The following is a 20,098-nucleotide window of genomic DNA, read 5'->3' on the forward strand; positions in this document are numbered from 1 at the left end:
CAGTACGTGGTTTTCTATTAGCTTGTTTCCTCATAAAAACTTTTTTGTGGTCGGCAAACAAAGAAATGTTGCATTACTGCTGTAGGTCACGACACTGCCACCAGTACACACACTGTAGGATATTTTCTCCGATTATGCTGTCTGGATTTTGCCGGGCCTTTTCCCGACCGTAAATGGCCTATTTAAATACCGTCCGCAAGGTTTGCGTTGGAACCTGCGGGTACCGTGGGATCCTGCTGCCGTTGCAGGGCTCTACTCTCTGCGTTGAGTCCTGTGAAATATCCTGCAGTGTGTGATACCTTGTCGGCGATCGATCGTGTGAAAACCACAACGATATATAACAGCCGATTGCAAGAAAGAGACTTTTGTAGTGTGAAATGCTTAACGATGACTCATGACAGATGACTCCCCGACCACTTTAAAAGTCCTACAGTGTGTACCTGCCCATAGCTGTTCCACTGGTCAGACTTACTAACTAGTTCTGATGAATCATGCTGAAGGCTTTAATCGACTTAAGACCAAACCAACCGATTCATTGATTCACCGACCATTACAGTTCAGCCCTAGTTGCTAAATGTTTCAAGTTGGGTTGCCAAAGCAATTTCCTAGCGTGAACTTCATTCTTGCCAATAAAATGATCAAATTATCATTCCCTGCACATCCTCCCACCAAATCCCCTCTCAAGCTCAGCACATTTGAGTGACTCTGATAATAGCAATACTGCATATCTAATAGGAATACATGTTGATAAGCTTTGATCATGTGACCTCTCGCTGGCATTAGCTAAAACCCTCTCTCACCTGAGCAGCCTTCTCGCACACCTAGTCGCGCACACACTCCAATGACTTGTGGAGTGATGGATTGCATGGGTGTTCAGCAGGGTTGTGAAAAAGTGTGAGAGGCGTGAAATCTCATTAGAGTTTGGCGGGTATCGCCACACACATCTGAAATGAGTCACTCAGTCATGAGGAAAGTAATTACCCATCATCCTTTGCCCGCCCCGATTCCTTATATCTTTTTTTTGTTGTTGCTACTCCCCACAGAGATTGGTGGCTGTTGATCTGATAGTGTCAGTTGTTGTTTACTAATTTAATTCATGAGGAGGTGGGATGTGCTCATTGATGTACTTTGACATTACTGCATAAATATGTGAGGTCTCTCAGGAAGGAAATGCGGCTCCAAAGAGACTCCTTTTGACTTTTCAGAAGCAATCCCAGATTCTCTGCCATAATTGTGCTTTGCTTGTTCTTCAGTCAGAGGTGCAGAGCTCCAACCAGGTATATGTGATGTTTACAAGTGATGTGCACGCATATTGAGGAGAGATGAACTTGTTCTACTGTGGTTGTTTTGTGTCTGTTTTGCTGACACGTTGATTTCCACGGGAGAAATTGCGAATGTACTTATGTTTTTGTGTATGTCTCTGTGGGCGTGTACATGTCTGTGTGCGTTTTCAGAAACTGCCACCTGAGCTGAACCTGCAGGATTTAGAAGAATACAGAGACAAGATGAAAAGACAGCAGTCGGCGGTGAGTGTCACTCTCTCTTTATGTGTCTCTCAAATACACATGCACGCACACACGCACGCACGCAAGAGCACACATATGCACTACACACACGCACACACGCACGCACTCACACGCTCACACACAGATCCAGATGCCAGCATCCCTCTTACCAAGTTAATTAAGGTTTCCTGGCTAGGAGGTGCAGTGAAGGACAGAAGAGAAAGAGTGTCCATGCATGCATGGTGAGAATTTTCAACAAGCAGGCCAAGGTTTTTGAACTCAGTCTGTAAATAATACCAGTTGTGCAGGCTCCACGCTGATAGTCCTCAGATCTGCTCTGGGGAGGGTCATGGGAGGTAATGCTTTCACCAAATTCACCAATAAGAACATTTTCAAAGTTTCCCTTGAGCCATGTAAGAGAAATGAACTAAAACATTCTTCATTACACCTGATGTTTCTAAATAAAGACGTGTAGAACAGACTGATCAAGTGAAAGGGTACTTTATTTTTAACCACTAAAATGTGCACTAAAGTAACTACTGCTCTCACGTATCTCTGCAAGGATTGAACCTTTTCTAATCAGCAGTTTAACTTGAAGGTGTAGATTGAACCTTTTCTAAGCCACACTGTAAACTGTGAAGGTGGAAAGATGCGAATGGGTAAATAGCTGATCTTAAGAGTTCTTCCAGTCCTCGTTGGATATTAAAATGTATGAACACATTAAGAAGTTCAATCAAAAACAAAATTCTCATCAGCGCTGGAGTAACTATTTATTATTCTTTTGTTAAAATAAGTGAACTAGCTCTATGTACATTAAATAGCAATCATTGTTATAAGAGTGTTCAGTCAGAGGGGTCTTCTTGTCTCTCAAGCTCTTTAGTAAACAGAAAATGCATTTTCAGGTCAGGATACCAATTTGTCCAAACAGGAGAGAGAACTCATACAGGATAAACGAGTGAAATGTATAAACAAGTGAAAGTGATGACACAAAGAAGTGAGCAGACAAAATTGGAACTGGAACACTGTAACATTGAAGCTGATGAATGGATACTCTCTTCTGATTGGCCGAAATTGACAAACCACCTGAAAATGTATTTTGTGTTTATTAAAGAGCTATAGTGGCGGAGAGACCCCAGTTACTGAACAAACGCTTTATACCAATATTACTATCAGAATAAAGAGCTTTAACTTTTTGTTTTAACCAAAAAACATCACTCACCCTACCTTTTTTTTCCCCCCGATTCACAAAAGATATTGCGCTAATGATATAACAATATGACATAATATGCCCCTGAAGTTTGCCCTTGCTTTGCATCTGACATGTATGAATGGTGGCTTTGTTCAGCACAATTTAGTCGTGTGTCATCTTTGACTGTCACCAAGGAGTTTGTAGAGCTAGTGCAGTAGAGGCTGAGAATGGACAGTGCCATCGGCAATTTTATGTTATTTTGTCCGAAAGTCCACAAGTTGTCGTGGTTGAGCAGAGGTGCTGTGAAAACCTTTTTTTTCTTTTTTCGTTTAGGCTACGTCTTGAAAATGGACTATTCATGAATGACATTCCTGTATTAAACCAGTGACAGGGCCAGTAACCACCGGTACAGATGATCAGTTCTGGCGACTTTTGCCTACCTAAGCACTCTTATTATTAGTGAGTCTATGTACCCATGTTGGGAAGCCGTGCACAATTACACACGTTCATCCAATGCCTTTAAGGCTGCCCACGGCCACATTGACTAAGGAAATCCAGGAAAATATTTTTCAAGGTTGGATACAGTGATGAAACGCTATATACAGTACTGGACGAGGCCAAATAGCATCACTACAGAATAAATGGGGACATTATACACTTTCAACCTTGCATCCCTATTTTTCTGGCACGTTATTAATATAGTGGAAAATGTTAAACACTTACATTTTTTTTTAAATAGCTACCATCGATCTACAAGTGTTGTGAGCTTGTAGATCGGTTATGATGGAGTGTAGGGCATAGCAGTGGTGGCCATTTGTGGTGCCACAGATAGAAAACACATACATTCTTCCCATAGAGATTCCTGAAAGTATTTACCGGTATATAAATGATCTTAAGCCTGGAACCAAGCCGTCCAAGCTGTGTCATGACCATAAAACATTTGATTCTGTGTAAAAAAAAAGAAAACCGTAAAAAAGGGTATTTGTTAAATATAGTAAATAATATAATTAAATATAATTTTTATTTTACACAAAATCAAATGTTTTATGATGCTATACCGATGATGCCTGAATGGCTTGGTTCCAGGCTTAAAATAATTTATATAAATATTTTCGGTAATCTCTATGGGGAAACAATATGGGTTTTCTATCTGTGGCACCACAAAATGGCGCCACTGCTATGCCCTTGTTGTTAATAAACATAACAGCAATGCCCACACAGTAAAACTCATTTCAAGTGTAGGCTATTTAAGAACATTTCAATGAACATGTTCGGAATTTGTCCTTTGGTATGATTAAAATGTAGGCCTACGCTAAATGTGGAACAATGGTACACATCAATATGTTGATTTGTGGGAGTGTAGAATATAGTTTTGTGTTTGAGGTACTGTTGAATGTATTAGCATTTTGTTCAAAGCGAACCACTCCTGCAAACTTCAGATGCTAATCTCAGCAATTCAGGATGTAATATGAAAAATCGGACAGATCCGTCTTGATCACGTGACAATAGAGATAATGTGTACCGATTTGTGTGATGTTTGGACAAAATCTGTAATATCCAAACATTTGTTTTGCAAAAATCGTCCTCCTGATGGCGCTATAACAGGCGAATGTGAAAAATTGCTAAACATAGTCTCGGCCATGCCTTCGGCCTGGCGGAGACAATTACCTGCCCACCACCATGGAGTCTATAGGGGTTCAAATCCACCGTTGTTTATCCGGCTTTGTCGAGCATCTATACGAACACAATTGGCCCGTTTTAGGGGGAAGGAATCTGGGCGGGTGATATTTGTCAGTGCACGTACTCCTATGGGCTGGGGCGGCGCCTCTGAGCAGTGAGTGTTGGGTACATACAGTAGCTATTGTGTGGGGACTGAAGGAATTCATTGGCATATCGACTAAATTGGGGAGAAAAAGGGCAGAAAAGATTGGTTGCTTGGACACTGATGAGCACGCACACATGCACGCACGCACGCACGCACGCACGCACGCACGCACGCACGCACGCACGCACGCACGCACGCACGCACGCACGCACGCACGCACGCACGCACGCAGACAAAAAGTAATCTGGCCTGCACAAAGTCTGACCAATCCAGCCCACCTTCTGAAATGGGATTGACACCCCTGTACTAGAGGATGGAAATACCAGCTCATGAGCATGGCTGGCTCGGCGTTGCCTTCACCTGGCTATAACTGCTGCTATGATCATTGGAAACTGGCGTGACACCCCTTTATAAATGAGCTTCAATTACTCTAGTACCAGCAACTTTCTGAAGACACTACTAACATTCATGTCTCTTGTTGATTCTTGTTTTTTGCTTTTGTGGACTTTGCCTCATGTGTAAAGCACTTTGTAACAAAATGTTGAAAGGTGCTATATAAATAAAGTTGTATTATTATTTATTATTCACTCTAACTGTGTGTGGCTATTAGCGCTGGTGTTTGTGAGTGAATTGGCCTTTTTTTTGCAACAAGGCTCATTTTCAATAGAAAAGGGCCAATTTGTTGCCAAATATACGCATATTACCAAGATGCTATATAGTACGGAAGTGTTTCTCTATGGAACATAACATTGGGTCATCTTAGAATCGTCTCGTATAAGAATTGCGGTCCAAAAATAAACACATTGTCCCGGCGCTATTGTCAGGGAGGTGGCTCTGTATCGTTTATGATAGTCTGTCAATTATTTCGGCGGCGGTAACATTGATGCTTCATACCCATGTGTCAAGCCACCGGGCTCATTTGTTTATTTTTGGAACACAGTTCTTATATGCCGCGTCTATGGGAATCCAGAATATGGGGGGGGGGGGGGGGGGGTGATCCAGGTAGGATTCGTAAATGACATCAGACTTCGGTGCTCTATTAGCTTGTCAGCATGGTTAGGGTGCATTTCACCATTTGCGGGTGCTTGGAGAATGAGTCTTTTTGTCTTATTTGTGCTGTTGCCGCAAAAGCTGTACAACCATTTTGTGAATTCATCCATCAGGGTAAAAAATGGAGTTCAATTAGCTACTGCAGATTTTGCTATGTAAATGCAATTTAGAAGCGGTTTTGTATGTCATGCACAGCAGAGTTTGTAATGGAGGCTATAATGAGGAGATGCTGAGTGGAAAGATGCAGCTGTTGAATTAGCTTGGCAGATATGCAATTTTAAATGACTCAGATCGGTATTAGTCGATCTGTAACGCGTCTACTTAACAGACAATATGTACAGACATAGGGAGTGTAAGGGCAAGAGAGTGGGTATAGATACATGTATCCCCCACCCTTTTGTCCATTAACAATTTATTCCTTGTCATCCTCTTTCTTTTCCTAACTTCTCTTATAATAGCCCTGTTTCACAGTCTTCTTTTGGCTCTCTCTGATGCTCTCTTTATCCAAAACTTGTTTTACAAATACATTCCCTACTTAAACATCTTAGGTACTGAGTAGCCCACACCACTGCCCTGCCTTGTGTGTGTGCATGAGCACTGGTATCAGGGAATACCCAAACCCACACAGCTGGCTCCTAGTCTGCTGACTGCTAATGGGAAACACCAGGATAATGAGTGCAGAATACAGTCAGGCAGAAAACGGCAGCGGAAATTAGGCGGCTTGCTCATTAATACAGATGTTCTTCCATTGTTCTCACTAAATTACCTGGCAGCCCCAATGGAGAAAGGCGCAGTAGGACCTTGAATCAATGACCGTATGACATATTAGCCTACAACAGTATACAGTATGTACACTGTTTTCAAGCAAACAGTAGTTAAGAAGAGGAGGAGTAAGGGCCATGGTGGCGCAGTCGGTAGCGCTGTCACCTCACAGCTAGAAGTGCCTTGGTTCGATTCCCGCCGGGGACGCTGTGGGCACTGGGGGTGTGTCTTCTCCGCGTCATCAGCGCCCATACCCTAGGTGGGGTTGGCAAAAGAGCCTGCTCTGTGTGGAGTTTGCATGTTCTCCCTGTGTCTCCTAGGGTAGTTAATACCCTCACAAAAACATGTAGTAATCCTGGTCGCTATACCGCCTCCCCCATGACACCCGGGGGGAAGGGAACTGGTTGGAATAATGTGTACCTTCCACGCGCTACGTCCTACCGGGGAAACTCCCCCTGTCAGTTGACAAGAAGGTCAGTTGGCTCTCATGCATTGAAGAAGGCATGAGCTCGGCCCTGGGCTCCCGAGTCGAGTCAAGTTTGTGGAGATGTACGGTTCCTTCATTAAAAGTATTTATTGTGAAAATAATGTTGTCATTGAATGACAATTGTATTCTGAACACAATTGTAATGTAGTCACATCACTGATCTCCACTGCAGTAAACCAACCTGGCTGATATCCCCATTCCGTTGTGTTTCCAGGAGAGAGCTTTCCACCTCTGTTGTATGACTCGGGGAAATCAGAAACTGCCACTAGGAGTTTATCCTGCATTTTTCCACATTTCCCTTCTTCTTGACTTCTTGTTTCTATTGGACGGGCTGGGATTTCACCCTAGCCTGTGTGTCAAACTTATCGACCCATCAATTGCTCTGCCAATAGCCATTAACTTTACTGCCCTCAAACTACAGGCCTGGTAGTAGTAGTAGTAGTAGTAGTAGTTGTAGACAAGCTGAGAAGAGCACAGGAGAAATGCTCTTAGGATTCAAGACCAATAATGATGCATGTGGTCCCAGATAAGAGTATCTTACTGCCACAATTACTTAAAGGAGCTACGCCATGAATTTTAACTTCTCCTTCTTTTTTGTGTGATTTTGGTCTCCCCTACCTCTCTTCTATACCAAAAAACACCCAAGTTTCAGCACTCAGGCTTTCACAGCATATCTGGGGTTTTATGTAAATTGGTCTCAAAAGAGGCCAACTAATTTGCCCCTGCCTGTGATGTCACATGCGATACCTACTAAGCACCTACAAAGCATTTTTTAATATATATATATATATATATATATATATATATATATATTTTTTTTTTTACTTTTTCCACACAGAACCAGGAGATAACATTCATACAAACTGGCTCAATAGCGCCACGTGCCAAATAAGGACAATGTGGTATTGCAGGTGAAAGTGCTTTATAAGCCAGAGAGAAGTTAGTTGGAATGAGTGTATCTGAGGCTTGATTTAGGCTCAAACCTTTTTGAAAAACGCTTGAGGGACATACACAATATGATATTAAATATTTAATTTAATTTTTTTTAACGATTGGTGTAACACCTTTAAAGTGTATTATTTAAAATAATTTGGTATAGCGTGGTTACATATGATACACTATGTAGAATGAATTTCTGCGTGACGGACGGACAGGGCCGAAAACATGGTCTCCGGCCTTCGGCCTGGCAGAAAAAAAAACATTTCAAAAAGTGTGAAAATATGAGATGTACGAGCTCGCAGCACATCGCAACGATTCTTTGTACGCATATAGTGCTCATGTAGTTAACGTGAAGAACACGCGTATACAGTACAGGTATGTATATGTGTGTGTATGCACATGTGAGGGGTCTCAGCTTTGTCAGATAAGGAAAAAAGTTTGGGAACCACTGATCTACGGCACATCGAGTTATATCAACATTCAATTGCTCTCAGTTTGACTTGACATCATTCCTTGATGTCAGTGTGTGAAACGCACTCCCTCTGCACTCACAGACAACCATGCAGAGTCTCGCATATCCCCCCCAAACACATACAGTATGTCAGCAAATGAACTAAGCCATGAACAGAGTCTTTGTTGTAACTCTTTTTTCTTTCTTAATTTTTTTATCCTGCGATTTTTGTAACCCATTTTTTTCACCCGGTGCCAATTTCCTAAGTGATCCTGGGCGCTACACCAGCCCAACACCAGCGCTACACCAGTCCCCCACAGCCAGGGAGGCCAGGGCCGAGCTCATGCTTCCTTCAGTGCATGAGAGCCAACTGACCTTCTTGTCACCTGACAGGGGAGAGTTTCCCCGGTAGGATGTAGCGCGTGGAAGGAACACGTTATTCCAACCAGTTCCCTTCCCCTCCATCAGGCGCCCCGGCTGTCATGGGGGAGGCGGTATAGCGACCAGGATTACTACATGTTTTTGTGAGGGTATTAACTACCCTAGGAGACACGGGGAGAACATGCAAACTCCACACAGAGTAGGCCCTTTCGCCAACCCCACCTAGGGTATGGGCGCTGATGACGCGGAGGAGAATACACGCCCCCAGCACCCACAGCGTCCCCCACAGCGTCCCTGGCGGGAATCGAACCCAGGACCTTCTAGCTGTGAGGCGACAGCGCTACCGACTGCGCCACCTTGCCCCCGTTGTAATTCTTTTAACCCATTTTAAGACCTGGAAACGCATCTCTGTCACTTTTTGATTTGAGCTAAAAAGCATTTTACACTTTTGCTATTCAAAAATAGCAGATATACAAGCTCATAGCGTGGCACCAAGTGCCGCGCTACGAGCTTGTAGATCTGCTATTTTTGAAAAATCGTGAAAATGTGTGCAAATCTTTGAATATATATTGTTTTAAAGCAAACATTTTTAACTCAAATCTTTGCTTCTGGGGGGTCCCTGGAACAAAACATTTTGAGATGGGGGTCGGCGGCCAAATACATATAATTTTGGGGGTCCTTGAGATGAAAGAGATTGAGCACCACTGATGAAACATACGTTTTTCAGACAACTATTGGGATTTAGAAGACATTTGTAGAATCGGCTTCAGGTCTTAATGGCTTAATTTGGCGCATGGTTATTTGCATATTGAAACATGAGCAAAAGTGGGCTCTCAAGAAAGACACATTTGAGAGGCGTGATGATGCAGGGTGTGAACAGCAATCCGTCTCAACTGCATCTAAAGCTGGATGTATCTGGATACATTGTACGAAACACGTACCTGTTGTTCATCATAAATCATGGTGTGGTGGAGAAATATGCATAGAATTGTGCACACATGAACATGCACAAATACACTACCACTTTGAACGCCTATTAGCTATATTAAAATTGGCTAATGGGAGGGCCGGTGGGCGGGCAGACCTCCAAGCTCACAGCGGTCGCAACCGCGACGTGGTTGTGAGCTCAGAGCTTGTATGTCAGCTATTCTCTGCGGGTGAAAAGTTGCAAAAATATCCTACCTACAAGCTCCCAACGCATCGTGATGCGATGTGTTGATTTTTGACAATGTTCTTCTATAATAACATGTCCAAAATAGGGACGCCAGGTTGAAAGTCTGTCTCTGGGTTTCATAAATATTTAACCAATGAAATGGATTAACAAGATCTTGTGACTAATTAATACTACATCGGATTTATATATTAATCATTGGATTCTGACGCCTTTTAATGGAAGATGCCACGATTACCACAACACCCATTTTCTTCTGCCCTCCCTCCTTTCAACCAGTCGTCTGCTAGGTGATTGAACAGGCTTGGCATGGCATTCACGAGAGGACAATGACGCTGTCCTTTCTCCTGCCACTGTAGTCCAGTCTAATTGGCATCTCTGACACATTCCTGGCACAGACTCTTTTTAAAGCTAATTGCCTCATCTACTGCCAAACCATGGCCCATTGAAAAGATGTTGGGGACATGGGCTGTGTGTGAATTAGTATTCCTGAATGAGTTTGGTTTGTCTGTGTGTGTGACACTGTGTATGATAAGGCCCTAGTGTCCCTAGTTAACTTCACAGTGCTTACCTGTGCTGTTCCGTCGCCACATTTTTATTTTGACTGAACCTCAAAGAAAAAGATGGTGATCCTTCATGCAGTGTGAATGATGTCTTGGAATGGTTGCTCCACACAGTTGTGGTTAATGCTACTGCATGTTTTTCTTCACCCCATCTGGGTATTTAATCCCCCATCAGACTTCTAGCCAGGCTTACATAATTCAGATATTGCGTGCGTGTGTGTGAGTAAGAGGGAAAGAGACAAATGATTTTTCCCTTATTGATAATGCCTTATATCTGTTTTCTCACACACACACACACACACACACACACACACACACACACACACACACACACACACACACACACACACACACACACACACACACACACACACACACACACACACACACACACACACACACACACAGTAACTTTGGATTGATTAGCTGGTGTTAGATCGGATAGATCTTCTGTGGATTTGTATTTGCTACATGTTCAGCTAATTTAGCTTGCTAATTAAGTTTGCTACTTGACAATTTTCTCAACGTACTAATATTCTGTAGATATTCCTGCTAAGCTAGCTCTAGCTAACGTGTCCAATTATGTGAGCTAACGGAAGTCTTCCCTTTCTAGCTAATCAGTTCTCTCTTAATTGTGCTCATCTTGCTATGACTCAGTTTGATGCAAGCTTACTGGTAACATCTCTTCACCCAAACCTTTTATTGAACAGCTTGATTTTTATAACATTGAACAGATAGATTTTTTGGGAAGTTATATCCAGATTGGAAGCAGATTGGTTTTATCAAGCCTTAACAGCAATAAAACACCAAAAAAGTGGTTTGAAATGCCGAAAATAGACGATCGACAAGCTTGCATACGTCACAATGTGCTGTGAGCTTATAGATTTGCTATTTTCGGCGAACGACACTTCTGTTGTACGACAGAGTATAAGATACTCAAGGCCATTACGTTAGATCAGCAACCAATGAAGAAAGGTCGACGATGTCTGAATCCACAAATCTAGTTGAAGATCATATTTGCGAAACAAATGATGTTATTGTGGTATGGCCCTTATCACCAATATTTGGCTATGTAGGTTTGGTGAAGTTTTTGACTGAATGCCTGGAGTGATTTGCTTTTGCAATACCCCCCAGGCCTCTTCTTTTACAACACCTCAACATTATGCTCTCTCTCATTCTCGTTTTCTCTTTGTGTCTGCTTTTAATCTGAGTTTTCTATCTCTTCAATTATTTTCAGTGATTTTGTCCTCATGATCTTTGTATTATTTTTACACACACACACACACACACACACACACGCACGCACACACGCACACACGCACACAGACACACACACACACACACACACACACACACACACACACACACACATGCACGCACACACACACACAGTGAACAAAGCTTTTCACTTCATTGACCATCTGTTCAGGTCCCTAGCTATCTCCCATGCATACTCAATTCCCATTGAAATGCCACCTCTGCCCTCACCCCTGTGTATCTCATGCTTTTCAGAGACACGCCTCATTGTGTGCTTTGAATATTCTCATCTTGGCATTATAAGGCGTGCCTGGCATTGTTACGGCCCTGCCTTGGCCATGTGCATAACCGTGCCTAGCGGTACGCATCAGTGGTTTGTGTGTGTGTGTGTATAGTTACATATATTGTAGGTTCAGGAAAGAGGTAATTGAAGTAGTGGTTGGTTGGTTCCATTTATTTGGGTGTGGTGTAATGTTTGTGAATCAGGTCTTTACTGTTGCCTGCCCCGAAGCCAAATTCATGCTTTGGAGAAAAAGTTAAATGAAAGTGAAACTAGAAAGTGACACATTCGCCCGGAGGCACACCCTCTGTGAGGCATGTAATGACAACGTTTTGGGGTTGTGGGTGTGTATGAAAAGGCACAAAGCCTGTGGGGGCATGGATATTATAATGGACTGTGTCATTACATCAGTACAGTGCAACCGGAGTACACGGGCTACTACAGGTATATTGCGACAAATCATTGGACAGTGAACACGTGAAAAAGTAGTGTGGGGTGTCCGGATGGCGCAGCGGTAAAAGTCCTGCCAAAAAACTAAACAAAAACAAGTAAACAAAAAAAGGTAATTAAAAAATGAAGGGAGTTGAAGATGTGTCATGTTTTGTCATTACACTTTCTTTTGCCCAATTAGGGTTAAAGCCCCCCCTGGAATTGCCTGTGGCAGGTCAGTCAGCCTGATGGCAATGTTGTTCATATACAACCGTCATCCCCAAGTTAATACTCAGCATTATCTCAGATTCTCAGTCACCGAGGACACAGTCTTGGATTAGCCAAGGCTAAGGTTAATCTAGCCTGCTTATGATGAGGCTCAAGAGAGCGGTAAATTGCAATGCTACCTCATTAGCCATGTCCCATCTTCTTTTAGCCTGGGGGGGGGATGTTTTGGTTAACAAAGTATTAGGAGCCAACTTCCCAGTTTTTGTCCCACTTTTTATGCAAGAAATAACTTATGTTGACTGTTCATGCTTCTGCCTAAAAGCGATACTTTTTCGAAAGTATCCAGATTCCTTGTTGCACACACAGAATAAATATATAGTACTCAAGATTATACACAATGTACAATAGGGTGTACAATACAATATATATATTTTTTAAAATAGATAAACAATATATTACTAGTGGTTATACTAGTCGACTAGTTGGTGAAAGCCCTAGTGTACAAATGACAGTTGAAGCAGACAGTGCATGTATATTATTTGCAGTCCATGGAGTGGGATCTGCCTGTAGCGCCCCGGCCTTCAGTGTCTCTGTGTTTAGATTTAATTCACCTTTCTCAATCGCTGACCTCCTCTGCTCTTAAGTTGTTTTCTTCTCCTCTAACGCAGGATAACCTTCATAATCAGTGTACATAATATCGTTTTTTGAAGCTCTGCTTACAATGTCACCTCACCGGTGTGGTGTAGTCGTAGTTATTCTTTAAGGAGTGAGGAAGTAACACAGAAAGAAGATTACAGAGATAATCAGAGTCCTCCTTTGAGTAGTGAGGTGACATTTTGGGTATGTCCCCCCCCCCCCCCCCCCTTGTGATTTGAATACTCATTCCCTGTCTCTCTCTCTCTCCCTCCCTATTTCACTCTCTCCCTCTGTAGGTTTCCAAAAGGGTCGCAGACCTAATCCTGGAAAAACAGCCAGCTTATGTCAAGGTAAGCTCCCTCTATCACTTCATAACCACTTGTAAAATATAGGAGCAATCCCCTTCTTTATCGCTTTGCTTGGTTCCAAACATTCATCTTAACCCATTAAGACCTGGAACGCATCTGTGTGTCATTTTTTTTATTTGATCTAAAAAGCATTATTTTACACTTTGGCTATTCAAAAATAGCAGATCTACAAGCTCATAGCGCGGCACTGCTATTTTTGAAAAATCGTGAAAATGTGTGCAAATCTTTGAATATATGCTTTTAAAGCTATTTTTTTTAACACAAATCTTTGCTTCTGGGGGGTCCCTGGAACAACATATTTTGAGATGGGGTCGGCGACCAAATACATATAATTTATGCGTCCTGGACATGAAAAAGTTTGAGCAGCACTGATATAGAAACATACTTTTGTTTGAGTACTGTTGGGATTTAGAGGGCATTTGTAGAATCGGCTTCACGTCTCACAAGATTCTGGCTACTGTACTGTGATTACATTTCTTTTCTTTTTTGAATAAAATGTTTTGGGACTTTTTCGGCAGACACGGGAGTGACACGCAGCAAAGGTCGTCGGGGTCGGGACTCGAACCCGCGACACGCGGTCAGGCTGCAATGGAGCCTAGGTGCCCGGACCTCTAGGGCAGTGGTCTGATTGCATTTCTAGAGATGAATTATGACATGCCGCCTGTTTTTATTGTGGCGTAGGCTCGTACAGAGTCTAGCCGGTCTGTCTATAAGAGGGTCTGTCTGTGTGTGAGTGTTTGTCGGTACCTAATCCCGCAAACCGCTGGACCAATCAGTGCCAAAGCTTTTGTGCACACTGCCAATAGGCTAGCTTAGTACTTTTTCCACATATCCTATTTACCTTCTGAAACATTTAACTTTATTATAATGGAATTCAAAGGGAATCAGATTGGGCAAGGATGATGTATTGATGACATCATCGATACTGAAAATATAGCTGTTTGCCTGTCAAACATAGACAGTTAATCAGACTGGCTGAGCACACGTTCATGAGACGTACTGTAGATGTAGAAAGAAACAAAATTCTCGCATGACAGAAACCGAAGATGATGTGACCGTTGGCGACAGGTGAGCCATGGTGGAGCACAGCGCGCAACTACTATCAGAGAGTAGGCGCCGTCAATGCAAATGCCCCCAAATACCAGTGGTGGAAAAAGTACTCAGATATTTTACTTAAAAAAAAGTAGCAATACCACAGTGTAGAAATACTCTGTTACAAGTAAAAGGACTGTGTTCAAAATGTTACTTGAGTAAAAGTAGTAAAGTATTGGCATCAAAATGTACTTAAAGTACCAAAAGTAAAAGTACTAACACATTTATAATAGCAGATCTACAAGCTCACAACACGTTGCGATGCGACGCGTTGTGAGCTTGTAGATCGGCTATTTTCAAATAGCCTATGCATAAAATAGGGCTATTTGAAATAACTTGGAAAGTCCAAGTTATTGGATCCTCTTTTTTTATTTGATTACCTTATTAGTCCCACGGAAGAAGTTCATTTTTTAACTTCACCCAGCTGATGGATGCTCAAATTGCTATGTTGAGCGCTCAACTTACATGATCGACTTTCTTTTCTTTTTGTACATGTTTCATTTACGTCCTTCAAAAATATTGATATACAAATCCGCACCAAAAGTAATCCCACCACCAACCAACTTAAACGGAAGACGGAAAAATAATAAGGAAACAAGCACGATAGTTGGCTTAGTTGTCATTCTCTTTCCTCAAGACAAAACCCATAAGTTCCTTTTGGTTGGCCAGGTAGTGACGCCAATCCTCGAATAATAAGAGCCAGTGTGTGTGTAGTGTTGACTATACTGTTGTTTAAACTTCATACCCATATTACTTCATCCCCATATTACTTCATCCACTTTGACCAGAGCCATTGGAGGGCATGGGGATTTCTGGGGCCATTAGTGTGCCGTCTGATCTGACAAAAAGCTCTCTTTATGGTGCAGTCTATTCTCTGTGTAATGAGAATCAATACAAAACAATAGCTTTAAGCATAGCAAGAGATTTTACGTGATTGGCAGCCATTAGGAGTCATTTATGCAAAAGTCGGTGAAATTGCATTTGCATCTATAATGGAGCCAGCCTAACATCAGGCTATGCATTGTAAATTGGCCGTTATTTCTGTGACCCCTCCTTTGACACCGCTGAGGTGAAATCATCACCATGCTTATTACTGGCCCGTTGCCTTGGGTATTTGGGGGCATTTGCATTGACCCTGCCTTCTCTCAGATTTGATTGGCTCGCAAATTCCCACTGCTTTTAGTGGAGTGGAGGTGCCTCAACTAAAATGCCATACGTCTTCCCCTGGAAGCATTCCTGGTAATCAAGAACAGACGGGAAGAATCGGTGGCGCCATTGGCAGATGGCTCACTTCTTTGCGCCTCAGAAAAAGTGATTTATTCTGCCCGTCTTCACTCAAAGTGTGAAAAACAGGCCTCCCGGGCCAGGTGAGGAGTGCAATTGCATTTGCTTCACTACTGGCCGGGAGACTCATATTATATAACTGGAAAGCTATAAGCTGGTATTGCAAGAAAATACAGTCCAGTCTACTTTGTCATGGGCGCGGAGAGGGTAAGGTGTTACACCGCATGTTAGACGTCGGATTCTGTGACCTGCCGTTATTGCAGTGATGGTAGGACGCAACGGACACAAACAGAATTTGATAGGTAACCAAATGCGATGTAGCGCACAGCATGCTTTTAACAAATTCCTCATGTTTACACACACACACACACACACACACACACACACACACACACACACACACACACACACACACACACACACACACACACACACACACACACACACACACTATGAAGAGCCCCTGTATACTTTGACAGCCCTCATATACCTTGAGAACATGCTGTTTACACGTCGAGTCATGAAAACATAGGCATCGTCATTCTGCTGCTCTGACCTGTGTGTGAACTCTTTACTCTTCCTCTCAAGGACATTAGACCTCAGCAGCACTCCAGAGCAACGTATTCACACTCAAGGGGTCTGATCAGACTAGCTCCGATAGAAGGTTACACAGAGGTTAGAGACACAGCCAGACTAAGACACTTAGCTAATGTTCTTTCGTAATAATTTAAATAATCCAGAATAATGATCTAGTACATTCGTTCATGTGTTTATAGTGACTTGACTCTGAAAATAACTCGCCTCAGCTGTCCATCATTGATTTAACATAGACTAGTGCATTCTTTTTTCTTGCGAGATACACGTGTGGCTGAGAATATTAGTACCCTTGCATTTTATTAAAATGCACCCTTTTCCCTGTTAAGTTTTCAAATTCAAATATATTGAATTATCCTGCCATTTATATCTTTTGGTTTGCTGTGGAACAAAACATTATTATTGCTTATTTTATAATACATTCTAAAATATCTTGGCCAAAATGATGTGTACCCTATACAGTTTAAGCAGACTGTTCTGTTCATTTGGTATGACAAATGTAAACAGAAACCGGGAGGGCAGAGTGTGGTCTGGGGAGATTAGAAAAAAAGTAATAGTCTGGTAAAGCATGGTCAATGTAAAGGCGACAGTCAATCATGGTTAATTTAAAGGTAAAGTAATAGTCAAGCATGGTCAAGGCAAGGTGACAGTCAATCATGGTCAATGTAAAGGTAAATTGACAGTCAAGCATGGTCAATATAACTGCGAGGTTACAGACATGCATGGTCAATGTAAAGGCAATGTGATAACTAATTCCTGAGACCTGGAGACGTCCGTTTGTGTTGTGAGATTCTCACCATGTCGTAAATCTAAAACGGAGGTTTAAGTCAGGGCTATGTCGTCTGTTTTCCTGAAATTGGTGAAGGTTTATATTGTATAAGATTATTACACGGCTTGGTTGAATGCTTGATTCTGATTGGCCACTCACTGAATTCAGCGGTGTGTTATTTCTCGATAATGACCGATGAACTTTATAACAGACCGCTGTCTAATCAAAGACTCAGAGCACCTGCTGCTCTGCTTGATTTTGTGCCGTATCCAACACGGCAGCCATGTAAACAAACGCACAACGTCCTGTACAGCTAAACATTGGTCTCAAGAATGTTTTTGAAAACATTTGAAGCGAGAAATGGACAAGGCAGTAACCGAATCGATTTGATCAACACTACCTTGTTTTCCGAGGCGACCGTGACCGCGAGATATTGTCTTGTATGATAGAGTCAACAAATGAGAATACGAGCCTAAACGCTTCCCCAAAGGGTCACAATGGACTAGACCAGAGAGGCGGGTTATGTTAAAAAGTCAAAGACGAGATGTCACAGGATTAATTGCCTGGTGCGCAGAGAGAAACAAAAAGTCGAGAAGCAAGGTTCATTGGTCGATTTCTTTTTGTGAACTCTTAAACTGTCTGTGCTTTGGAGATGGAGGGAAAAGCGAAAGGGGAAGACACTGATGTGTGTGTATGCGAGTGCATGTAATGACTACATCACCACAGAACCAAAGAAAATGCCAAAACAGATTAAAGAAACAGTTTCAAGTCACACCATCCCCTGCTGTCGGAATGAAAATGGGCTCCATGGTAAAAGATCCTGCTTCTAAAAGAGACACAAAAAAAAGCCAGACTGGACTTTGCCATAATGCATGTTGACAAGCCACAGTCCTTCTGGGGAATGTTCTTTGAACAGATAAACCACTTAAGCCCTATAAACTTTGTTGCATGATGAACAGCGAAAAAATAACGAGTCTACGAGCTCACACCCCATTACGATGCGACACATTGTGAGCTTTTAGAGCTGTTATATTCACTATTTCTTATTATAGGCACACTTTTGTGTGCCTATAATATAATAGGGGAGGCTCAGAGTGATGTGTTGTGGTTGCTATTCTGACTTTGGCACTGGTTGCCTTGAATCTGTGCAGGACACAGTGAAATCGGAAGGCTATCAAGGAATTTTGGACGAAACATGAAGCCCAGTGACAGACAGCTGTGTGTTATTTGCAGGTCATGGGTCTTCCAGCAGGATAATGACCCAAAACGGATAGAGGACGTGTGGACACCTAAACATTGTGGGCACCTCAATGTTAAATAGGCGATTGTTTTTCCAAAAGGTAAAAAGAAAGAAAGAAGAAATTATCTTAAGTAATTTTGATTGTACATGATTTGAACATGCATCATTATGCATCATATTTTTTTTTACATTTGGGAATAAATGTTTAGTTGCCCACTCTTGCTGTTAACCCAAAACTCATACATCAAAATGTTTGTGCAAGAAGAGTTGGAAAACTGCCAGTGGATAGGTGAAGAAATCATATTCAGAGTTACAGAAAGTGCTTGATTGAAGATATTGTCTCAAGACTCTGCTACAACATATTAAAGATGGAGTGCCATGATATTTTTCAACCCTAAAACCTGATCATAAGGTATTATTATGTAGGGATTTTTTTCAAAAAAAAAAAAGTGTACAGAAATTGTTAAAAAAAATCGCACCCTGTGTGAAGGAAGCGGTGCCTTTGATGAGTGGCCTCCTGGTGGCGCTATAATAGGGCGGGGCGGGGCTTCAGCAATTAATGCTCGTCCCTATTGGTGGTGTAAGTCCACAAACCAAATTCGGACTTGGTGGCATGCTGCTAACTGGAGTTATGGCTGTGTGTAGCCCAGCCAATGACAATACAGAGGGGGCGGGGCTTCAGCAATTAAAGCTTGTCCCTATTGGTGGTCTAAGTTCACGTGGTAAATGTGTATTTGGTAGCATGCTGCAAAGTGGACTTATGGCTGTTTAAAGCCCAGCCAATAGGAAGGCAGAGGGGGCGGGGCTTACTACATTTCAGTTCGTCCCTATTGGTGGTCTGAGTCCACGTACCAAATTTGTACTCAGTAGCATGCTGTGAACTGGAGTTATGGCTGTTTAAAGCCCAGCCAATGGGAAGACAGAGGGGGCGGGGCTTATGTAATTACAGTTGGTCCCTATTGGTGGTATTAGTTGGACTTGGTGGCATATGCTACAAACTGGAGTTATAGCTGTTTAAAGCCAGTGGCCTCCTGGTGGCGCTATAATAGGGCGGGGCGGGGCTTCAGCAATCAATGCTCGTCCCTATTGGTGGTCTAAGTCCACATACCAAATTTGGACTTGCTGGCATGCTGCGAAGTGGAGTTATAGCTGTGTAAAGCGCTGTTTAAAGCCAGTGGCCTCCTGGTGGCGCTATAATAGGGCGGGGCGGGGCTTCAGCAATCAATGCTCGTCCCAATTGGTGGTGTAAGTCCACATACCAAATTTGGACTTGCTGGCATGCTGCGATCTGGAGTTATAGCTGTTTGAAGCCCGTGCTCAAACGGACATCCGGGCTCAGACGGACATAACGGACGGACAGAGTCAAGTGTGGAGCGGCTGGCACCGCTAAAAATGTTTTTATGTGGACACGCCTCCAGTTCATTAAGTATGCCTGGTTCTCACCTTAGCACCTCCTCCACCACCTTAGCACCACCCACCTGTCCTAGTCCCTCCTCCTCCTCATGCCCACACCTGTTGTGTTATGATAATGAGGGGGAGGGTATGTTTTTTGGGGGCTCTGTGATGTCACTAAAGGGCTGTTTCTCTATTGGCACGTT

The 20,098-nt window shown here is 42.6% G+C and overlaps 1 protein-coding gene across 1 annotated transcript in view; it reads left to right on the forward strand.

Annotated features, from left to right (window-relative positions):
• The window catches only part of vps50 (VPS50 subunit of EARP/GARPII complex), a 192,526-nt gene that overhangs the window by 27,568 nt on the left and 144,860 nt on the right, over window positions 1-20,098 (forward strand). The window contains 2 exon segments of the mRNA XM_084079678.1: window positions 1,455-1,526; window positions 13,450-13,503. Of these exon segments, the coding sequence (XP_083935804.1) occupies window positions 1,455-1,526; window positions 13,450-13,503 (126 nt within the window).

Source organism: Gymnoscopelus microlampas, assembly GCF_963454915.1.
Source record: "Gymnoscopelus microlampas genome assembly, chromosome: 15".
NCBI classification, from domain to species: domain Eukaryota; kingdom Metazoa; phylum Chordata; class Actinopteri; order Myctophiformes; family Myctophidae; genus Gymnoscopelus; species Gymnoscopelus microlampas.